At 43.9% G+C, this 10419-nt stretch overlaps 1 protein-coding gene across 2 annotated transcripts in view; it reads left to right on the top strand.

The window, feature by feature from the left end:
- Positions 1–1057: 1057 nt before the first annotated feature.
- DPY19L3 (dpy-19 like C-mannosyltransferase 3) overlaps positions 1058–10419 on the top strand; it is a 75674-nt gene continuing 66312 nt past the window's right edge. Inside the window, exons 1-4 of one of the 2 annotated variants that reach the window (XM_043435567.1) lie at positions 1058–1236; positions 2206–2504; positions 3017–3158; positions 6328–6461. In XM_043435567.1, coding sequence (XP_043291502.1) covers positions 3056–3158; positions 6328–6461 — 237 coding nt within the window. In that variant the 5' untranslated portion in view covers positions 1058–1236; positions 2206–2504; positions 3017–3055. The remainder of the gene's footprint in view (positions 1237–2205; positions 2505–3016; positions 3159–6327; positions 6462–10419) is intronic. The other variant, XM_043435566.1, reaches the window with a different exon arrangement.

The following is a 10419-nucleotide window of genomic DNA, read 5'->3' as shown; positions in this document are numbered from 1 at the left end:
CACAGAATGTGTTTGTTATTAATAGCAACAGACATACAAAGGAGGAGAAAAGCATCAAACAGGGGTAACTAGGAAAGGCACCTGGCTGAAGTAATTCCTGGAATTAAACAGATGGGCAGCCTTTTCACAGGTGGAGGACCCAGAGGACCATTCCTTAACAAAAATGAATTAACATGTGCTCTGAGAATCTGCTGACAAAAGGCTTTACTGTTCATCGCAGTGTGATTAAGAAAGATATTTACGTAGACAGAACAGTAAAAGCCCTCCAAACGGCTGGCACCCGTTTGGAGACGAGTAACACAGGAGAGTAAGAAGACAGAGGAACATACTGTTTTCTAGAAGACAAAATTGGGAAGAAGATACTGCCCGCCGCACCCCTAAAAAGGGCATCTATGGAGATACAAAATTATCTCTGTAGGTACTCTCACTGGCAGTCGGTAAAAGACTTCCAAGCACAGATCAGCGACAGCTGGGGCCTGGGGAGTTTGCCAAGACCGGGGAAGGGGCGCGCCAGGCCCTGCCACCCAGGAAGCTGGGAGAAGTCCGAGTGGTCGGAGTACTTCCGTTCGTCGGACCCTTACCGGCCCCTCCGGATCGACCAGCAAAGGTGACAAGAGGGCGCCGGCGAAAAGAACAGTTTCCTGCTGCCCGCCCACCTTCCCCCTGGGGGACGAAGAGGTGCCACGGCTCCGCGGTCCGACCTGAGGCCACCCTTCCTCGCAGCTCGGCCCTCTTTGCCCAAGCCCCACCCCTCGCTCTGGTCCGGGGTTGGCGGGCGTCTGCGTGGCCGAAGGTGGCCTCCGGCCCTGTGGTCTGCAGCACAAGTCCAGTCCCCTTCCCGAGGTCCCGGGTGCCCTGGAGGTAGCTGCACCCCCAGGCTGGGACGTTCTGGAGACCGGAAGTGCGCTGCTTCCTTCCGGCCGGAGCCGCACGAGACGGGGCGGGGCGTCCCCGGAGGGGGCGGTGGCCCGCGCTGACGGACGGCTCCCGGGACCTATGGGCGCGGCCGCAGTGGCCCGGCCTCCCCGGCGCGCCCCCTCCCCGGGGCGGCAGACGCCCCCCAGCCCCCCATTTCCAGGGTGCTGCACAAGGCTCCGCGGCTGCGGGGTCCAGGCCGTACCCCCGGCGCGTTGCAGGCCTGGTGAGGCCCCGCACCCGCGACCCTCGGCGCCCCCGGCCGGCCCGCAGCCTTCCTTCCTGGTCCCGAGCCGCGCGCGAGGACGACTGAAGCTGCAGGTTTGTGGTTGCGTGTCGGGCCGTGGGCAGCGCGAACGGACGCTTGGGCGCCAGGCTTCGGCGGTTCGGGACTGTCCGGCGGGCGGGTGGGTGGCGCTGCGCCTTTGCCTGGTGGTGTTCGGCCGGATCAGCAGCAAAGAGCGAAAGCCCACTGGCCGCCCCGCTCCGTCGCGCAGTATGGGGGCGCGGCCCCACCCCTCGTGGCGTCTTGGGGCACCCGATTTGGGACGGGTCGCCCCCTGTCCACCCGACGTGCGGGGCCGGGGGCAGCCACTCTGGAGAGAGCAAGTTTGCCGAGGGCGGGGCGCCTTCTAGGGCGACTTCTCGCTTTGGCCACGCGGGCGGAGGGAGGGCCCGAGTGGTCTCCGGCCTCGGCGGCCAAGCCACTTCTGGGTGAGTCCGGGCGAGTTACTGAACTTCTCCGGCCCCTCGGCGGCCGGCGGGGACCGCCGGTGCCGTAGGGTTGGGGTGCGGAGGTGAGCTGAACAACGTGCCTTGCAGCGCCCCGGATGCCCAGTACGCGCTGGTCCTCCTAAGCAATGGAGGAAAAAAGCAACGCTGTCATTTCCCTTTTCAAACATTAAGATAGCGTAGCTTGTAATTTGGTGGGGAAACTTTTGTACCATGGGTTCATGCAATTATCACATAGTTGACACTTAAATGTGTGTTGCCGTATGTCCTAACATGTTACAGTGTATCAGTTGTGGGATTTTTTTACAACTCCGCTCGGAGCCTCTTTCTGAGCATGACTCTAGGATGAGGTAACTTGGGGATAAGCTCATCTCTGGAGGTACGACTTTGCCGACACTTCTTTTCTGTCTCGTTGCTCCAGATTCTCCATTTTCCGTGTTTGCCCCGAAGTCTGTTTTGCCTCTCAGGTTTTTTTGCTTGTTTCAATGAATGAATGAATGTATTGCATAATGTTGGATGATTGTGTTCTTTTCAATAGAGCAACTTGTTTACTTTTAGGAATTAATAAACTGCCCCAACAATCACGTCCGGCGGCCGGTCATAGTTGATAATTAGTTAAGGCTGTTCATTCGTCGGAGGAGTGACGCAAGATGTTCTGGGGGACGGTAGCCAGCTTACTCACTGCCAGCCCTCCCCCGCCTCCCACTTGCTGCTTCCAAACCAGGCTCCTGCTCCCTGCTGACACTCCCACTGTTCCTCCCTGGCGGAGCAGCTGCCCTGATTGGCACACCCCCGCTGCCATCACCGCCCAGACATACTCCTAAAGCTTCCAGAGTGGATTGTTTGAAGGAACACAGGTATCCAAAATCCAGATACCTGAGACAAAACAGTATTTCAGTTCTTCAAAATCAGGCTATCAACAATCAACAGATTTTACTTAGTACCATTTCCATGGTATGGTACTATAGAAAATGATAGGAATCTACCTAATTATGTGACAAATTGCATAATGACTGCTGTAACTCTGGAAGGGGAAGGATCAGTAGGGGTTGGTGCATCCCAGGAAAAGAAGGCTTCCTGGAAGAAGGGCAGGGGTTTGTCTGTGATGCTCACCTATATTCCTAACTCTTGGCAGTGCCTGCCATAGAACAGGCGCTTTATAAATGTGGTTGTGTTAAAGAAATATTTGTGTTGTGTCTTGAGAGTAGCTTTGAATGCTAGTTAAGGTTTGGATGGGAAAATGGGAGGGCATGGTAAGCATGGGAAAATGTCTCAGGTAAAGTCTCTAAAACACAGATGAGCACTAGGGTGTATTTGCTAGAGAGGGTACTCACACATGGCTGGTGCCTTACTTCTGTGTTGTTTGTAGGAGTGGTTGGAAGAACAATGCATGTGAGTCTTTGACACCATGATATCCATCAGGCAAAGAAAAGGAATACAAACCGCAGAAGTTTCTGAGGATTACACGGCACAAGAAGAAAATGTGAAGTTGGAAGATAAATTGCCATCTAGTATGTGATTTAAATTAAAGCAGCATTTTGGATTTTTTTTTTTTTGTCTGCATATTGAAGTAATCACTCTCCAACAGGAACAAAATTTGGAGACACCTAATAGTTGAAGAAACTTGTTCTACTACCCTGAGGCTTCTACAGATGATTTGATTGCAATCTGATAATATTCATTTTACAGTTAAGCTTAGAATTCTTTGCTTCTCAGGTGTCTGTTCAGTATGATTATGCCAACCTGATCTTTTGACTTTCAGGGTAATACTTTTCCCCACTGTTTAGATTTTAGTCTAGTTCCTATTTTTCTGGTTTGTGTATGCTGCTCACAGTAGACAGCCTTACCTTGGGTGAGTTTCTCAATTCTTTAAAGTATTGAAAGTTGAATCAAAACATTTTTTTATTTTCAGTCAAATTCCTGAATATTTTTTCTTTGCCTTTTTGGGGGGTGGGGAGGGAAGTGGTCAGAATTTGGTAAATTGTTTATACAATGTTGAAGACTTCTGCTAAGCCATGCATCAAATAGCATTAATTGCCAACCTTTTGCTTCCTGAGTTGCTTTCTTAGACTAAGCATGTCAGGATTTTTAAAAGTAGTCATGAAAAAGTCCATGTCTGTTAGCCATTTTGGATATGACTGAGTTTATGTCGACTGCAGCTAGAGCTAGTAAAGTAATTTGGGGGAGCAGTTTTATAAAGTAAACAATCTGTGTTGAGCAGTCATGCCACTCGGCTGTTAGCAAGTTGAGATAATGCAGAGTACTCTCTGAAGATCTTATACAAAATACAAGTTCAAGTTTGTCCTTTTAAATTTTTGCCAAAAGTTTTACTTTCATTTTAGGTTAGAAGGATTCATCAACAAAAGAAAACACTTGTCACACACAATAAACAATTTCAGCATTTAATAGAGGATTATTTGACTTAATTTCAATATACAATCATTAAAAGAAGATAAATGGAAACAATAGAGAAAAGTAACAGCACCTACATCACCAAATTGGGCTGACCAGCATCCAGACTTAAACAGTGCTGGGCAGTCCCTCCTTAATAGCAAATCTGGACTCTCAGTTGGGGAAGGATCCTGGGTGGTGTGTCCACCCAACAGGCAAGATTTGAGATTGCAGTTTGGAGGACTCCCACTTATAATTCCGGGGCTTTCCTCATAGCTCAGTTGGCAGAGAATCCGCCTGCAATGCAGGAGACCCCGGTTTGATTCCTGAGTTGGGAAGATCCCCTGGAGAAGGGATAGGCTATCCACTCCAGTATTCTTGGCCTTCCCTGGTGGCTCAGCTGGTAAAGAATCTACCTGCAATGATGGAGTCCTGGGTTCATCCCTGGGTTGGGAAGATCCCCTGGAGAAGGGAAAGGCTACCCATTCCAATGTTCTGGCCTGGAGAATTCCATGGATTATACAGTCCTTAGGGTCACAAAGAGTCGGACACAACTGAGCGACTTTCACTTTCACTTTGACTTTTCACTTTCATTTATAATCCCAGGCCACAAACTGATATCATCATCAGTTTGCACACAAAAATGCAGCTCTGGTTTTTCTTTAACTTTTATAATGCTGTTTGTTTCACCTTGTGAGTCACAAGACTTCTTAGACCCTGGGGGACTGGCCAGACCTCCAGGGCCCCAAAAATTTCAGGACGCACTTCCGTTCTTATCTAAAGTGCCACCTGACCTTCTGTACTTGCAGGCAGGCACAGAATCCAGGCAGTGGCCAGGAAGGTCAGAAGCAGGTCAGAGACCTGCTCTCCTGCTTCTGAAGCCTGAACAAGATTTCCTCCATTTTAGTTTCCCTAACATTAAATTAAAACATAGCTTTGAGAATTGTTAATTCTACCAAAGCAGTATTTATGTCAGAAAAAAACAAAAGCAAAAAGGAAGGAACAGATATTCCCTGAAACCCACTCATCCTGAGATTGCCACTTATGGCCCTTTGATTATCTCGCAATCTGCATGTTGTTTCCTCTACATATATACCTACAAGCATTCAGATGTGGTTTTGCAAAATTGAGATCCTACATGCTGTTGTGTAACTTGCTGTCTTTTTCTTATTATGATATATATGAACATACATCAGTCAGTGTATTTTTAAAATTTCATCAGTGTGTAGTCACTGTGTAACTATAGCATAATTTCTTTAATTTCTTATTTAATATTTAGATGACTTTTAACCTTTTACCTATGCAAGCTGAACTGCGATAAATATCCTTGTGGCCAAATGTTTTGTTTAAAACTGTTTATTTAGGGTGTATGCCTAGATTTAGAATTATTGGTCAAATAGGGTACGCATGTCAGTGGCTTTTATTGCCTATTGCCATGTTGCATTGCAGAACGGTATCAATTTATTCTAACACCAGCATTGTTTTTAAAATGTCTTTTTTTTGTGTGTGTGTACATACCAAAGCAGAATACTAAACATTTTTAAGCTGTCAAATTAGCCAGTATTGTAAAGTTATAGCTCTTTGTTTTGATTTCCATTTCTTTAATACTTTTTTTTTCTATTAATTTTATTGGCCAATTTTTTCTTTTGTGCATTGCCTATTCACATCCTTAATCAATTTCCTACTGGAATATTCATTGTTCTATTACCTTGAAAGTATACTACATTGACTGAACTGAGCTGAATACTATATTAAGAATACTTAACCTTTCTTATATGTACTATAAAAATATGTTTCCTCGTTTATACGCCCTTTAACTTTAGAATGATGGATTTTTTTCTATGGATTTTAAAATTTTAATCAAATTTTGGGGTAGCTTTTAATGAATAAACCATATATTTTAAGTAGATCGTCTAAAAGACTGTTTATATTTTAACTATAACACATTTATTCTTCCATTTAAGAAACTTAGTAGCTAAACTAAGTCAAACATGGGTCCTAGGTTTTAAGGTGAATAAGATAGTGTGCTTGTCTTCACAAAGTTCACATTCCTGTTGGCAAAATGGACAAATGAACAGTTAGATACAGTGGTGGGAAAAGCTATAATAAAAGTATAGAAAGAAAGATCTGTGGAAACACAGAAAGGAGCCCCTAACTGTCTGCTGGGGACAGGGAAAACTCTAATGACAGGCAGCTGGAACTTAGCAGGCTTGACAGTCTGAAATAGAACTATTAACTGCTAAATCCTTTACTGATTTGGTTGTTCATCTGTTTTATTTTTTCTATAAGGTTGTACCAATAGAAGATTATGGAAGATTCTGTCATTTACAATTGGCGGAACTGTTGCCCTATGCATTGGGCTTCTTACGTCTGTCTACTTGGCCACTTTACATGAGAATGATTTGTGGTTTTCTAATATTAAGGTATGAACATTGTATGATTTACCCATCAATGTCTCCAGTAGTTAGTTAGCCATTTAGATGTATGACCAAGATAGTTTCATTTTGCCATAAAGAATTCAGGCTCTTGTGCTTGGATGCAGAGTAAAATGATTTTTGTTAATTTAAAATAACATCAGAAGTTGTATAGTCAAATGAGTTTTCCCATTTTCATTAGCTTATTCCAGTTACGTATCAGTTACTCTAAACCAGTATTTTTCAACTGTAGATTGTGAAATTGGTGTAGTAGGTCATGAGTAACACTTTTCTTAATGAAATCAGATACAAGAGAATATGGTCACATAGTAAGGTTGGTAATTATTTGTGAAACTTTTATTTTAACTATGTATATGTATATACAAAACAGGTTACAATATAATTTATTTCTGTTGGGTATAGTAAAAAAAAAGGGGGGGGGGGGGTAGAGAAAGAAAGCCAAAGCAACTGTTCTAAACCAAAGAGTTTGAATCTGGCTCCATAGATGACCTTGATGTGGTATACCTTTCTAAAAGTACATGCAAAAGGTTGCGGGAAGCTATAAATGTCATCAGATTTTTCAGGAGGGTCTGTGATTCTTTAAACACCAGTTTTCTTGTTGTCTTTGTCTCTCTCTAAACATTTCTGTACATCCTTCAATTTGGCTTTGGTTCAGAGCAAGTATATCACTTAAAAGGAAACTTACACGTTGCCAGTGTTTTTCATCCAAATATAACTTGCTTTTCATCCAAAAATGTCATGATCTTTGACCTTATTTCCCACCATGACTTCTAATGACTAGTTGGTTATGAAGGTAAAATTGACTTTCACAAGCAAAGTTTATTGTCTGTGAGAATATTCAAAAGCATCTATGCAGAATATAAAGACTGTCCAGTGTTTTGCAGAATATTTGGAGCTTCAGTTCTGTTATTGGAATGAGTCTTCAAAGGAGACTACTTTGAATGACAAGTTTTATTTTTATGAATAATGTCTAGTATGTTTATTTTTTTAAACCTGTCACATTACTTTATAGGTATAGCAAGTATCTATGTATATATCTTTTTACAAATGATCATGGTACCAAAGAATAATAATTCTTATCCTTCAATGATGCTTGGTAGTTTTTCTTGTCAAGAAAAATTTTACCCACCTTTCTCTTTTTAAAATGGAGTACCTGTAAATAGATTCCCTGGAGATAAGAAATTTAAAACTTATTTAACACAAGTGTTTTGAATAAATGCAGGGAATTTCCCCTTTGTGGGCATAAAGCCAAAATTAAATACTAGGAGCGGTATAGCAAGGTACCAGGTGAAAGAGATGATGTAATTTTAAAATGTAAGTTTAGGTTCTTTAATTTAAACCTGATAAGTGACCTTACTAATATACCCCCTCATCAAGAACCCTGAGGAGAAGGCCAGGTCATGTAGGGCTTTGTAGGCTGGGCAGGAATTGGAGAGAAATGGACAGAGACAGAGTCAGAAGGATGTCATGATTGATCGTTTGTGTGGAGGACGATTGAGGAGGAAGAATCATCAGTGATGACCTTTCCCCTATTAGCAGAAGGATAGATGGGTGGATCTTCATTCACTGTGATCATGAGCCCCATGAGAGAGAAGGTCTGGAGGGGACAGTAACATCTGGCCAGCTACCTGGAGTTAAGCCACTCTTCAAGGCTGATGGCACAGTCCTCCCCAAAACAGCCCCTCACTTCAGACACCAGTCACAACTTTGGGGGTCCCCCAGCTACTCTCACTTCTGACCAACAGGCCATACATTGACTCGAATGACACAGAACTCAGGGAAGCTCTGTACTTATCATTACAACTTTATTGTAGAACTAGGATACGCATCAGAACCAACCCAAGGGAGAGGCACATCCGGCTGGCCTGGGAGAACCCCACACTCAGGGTCTCCATTGTCCCATCTCCCAGAGTCAGGACATGACTGTCACGTTGCCACTGCTGCTGCTAAGTCACTTCAGTCGTGTCTGACTCTGTGCGACCCCGTAGACGGCAGCCCACCAGGCCCCCCCCCGTCCCTGGGATTCTCCAGGCGAGAACACTGGAGTGGGTTGCCATTTCCTTCTCCAATGCGTGAAAGTGAAGTTGCTCAGTCGTGTCCGACTCTTCGCGACCCCACGGACTGCAGCCTACCAGGCTCCTCCGTCCATGGGATTTTCCAGGCAAGAGTCCTGGGGTGGGGCGCCACTGCCTTCTCCGGACTGTCATGTTAGCGTGCAGCAAGGTGTAGAGTATTGCCAGCCGGCAAAACTTACCTGAGCTCTGGTGTTGAGAGTTTTTACTGAGGTTTCATTATGTATGCATTATTAATTAAATAATTGACCACAAAGTCGACCTCAAACTCCAGCCCCTCTTCACTCCCCAGATGTTGGTCTGATATCTGCTGGCTCAGTGCCCCAACCCTCTGATGATATGGCTGGACTTTCTGGCTTGACCAACTCCCATCGTGAATCATCTCCTTAGCGAAAACTGTCTAGGGGTCCCCCGTGAATCACTTGTTAACACAAGCTATCAGATGTGGGCCAAGGAGCCCACCGTGAATAACAAAGATACTCTTGTCCCAGGGAAGTTCAAGGGTTCATTGGCTGCCCCCAGGAACGGGGACAGAGGGCAACCAAGTTCTTTATCATGTAGGAGTCAGTAAGGCAAGGAATGACAAGTTCGAGTTTGGATACATTGTGAGTCACTTTCAAAACAATCCAAGTAAAGACCTAGAGTAAAGGAAGCTGGGTATGGACCTGAGGCAAGAATTCCATCTGTGTTGGAAACAGACACTTTCCTGTTTCCAGCTTGTGGCTGTGTGGGCAAGATTGTTTGGGGAGTATGTAGAGTGAGAAAAGAAAGAGACCCTACGCTGGATTCTGGCTGTGCCTCAGATGGCATCTGGGAGAAGCCGTGAAAGAGGCCCATCCTCCCACAGGTTTCTCCCTCACCATCACCAACACCCCCAGCCCCTCAAGCTTAAAACTGAGCCAGAGTCTGGATGCTTTTTTTTTTTCCTCTCTCTCTATTCAACCTCTCTCTCTTTTCCCCCCTATGTCACAAGAGGAGTCCTCAGATAATGTAATCATCTCTCAAACCAGATTACAGGCTTTGGTTTATTTTTCATCTTTGAATCCTCTAAACCCAGTGATCTCCAGAACCCCGCACTGAAGGAAATGATCTAAACCTGCACTGCCCAGTACAGTAGCTGGCAGCCAGGTGTAGCGATTGGACACTGGAAATGTGGCTAGTGCAACAGAGGAACTAAATTTTAAATTTTACTTAAATTGAACTTTAATTTTCAAATATGTATACATTTTCTGTGAATAAACCAATGACAATTCTAGCCATTACTGATCAGTGATTTACTTAGCCAAAGGAGAAGCTCATTTTCAGAGTTTATACCTAGATTTATTCCTTTTCATCACTTTCATCTTGGAGGATTATGGAAATATTTGAGACATGTAAATCTGTTTTCCTCTTTTTTATTTGTGAGTTATAACTTATCAAAATTACTAGGCTACTTTTTTATGAAAATACTTTGATCTTTTGAACACCTTGAATTAGTTGTAATTATTCAGAGAGTACAGATGTTGTTAATAAAATAGACTAATCACACATTCAGTTTATGCATTCAAAGTAATTTTTTTAAATGGTCATAGCAATGTTAGTATTTAATATGTGGGAAACTCTGGAACAGAAACTGGAGGGCTGAAAAGGAGAAAATGTTGGTTTAAATGGTCCTAGAAAATGTGTATGTAGTATCCTTTCCTACCATATTTTTTTAATTAAAAAGTCATTTTCAGAGTATAAGAGCTTTTTTCAAATAACCTTAACTGAATGTCTGCTATGTGCTTGACCCTGTTTTAGGTGCATTTTATACATATTTTATTTAATCTGGCTGTTTCCAAAGCCCAAGCTATTTTAACTCTAACTTGTCCTTTAAATGCAACCGTTTTTGTTTT

The sequence above is a fragment of the Cervus canadensis genome, chromosome 18 (genome assembly GCF_019320065.1).
Source record: "Cervus canadensis isolate Bull #8, Minnesota chromosome 18, ASM1932006v1, whole genome shotgun sequence".
Taxonomy (NCBI): Eukaryota; Metazoa; Chordata; class Mammalia; order Artiodactyla; family Cervidae; genus Cervus; species Cervus canadensis.
This window is presented reverse-complemented; position numbering and strand designations above follow the sequence as displayed.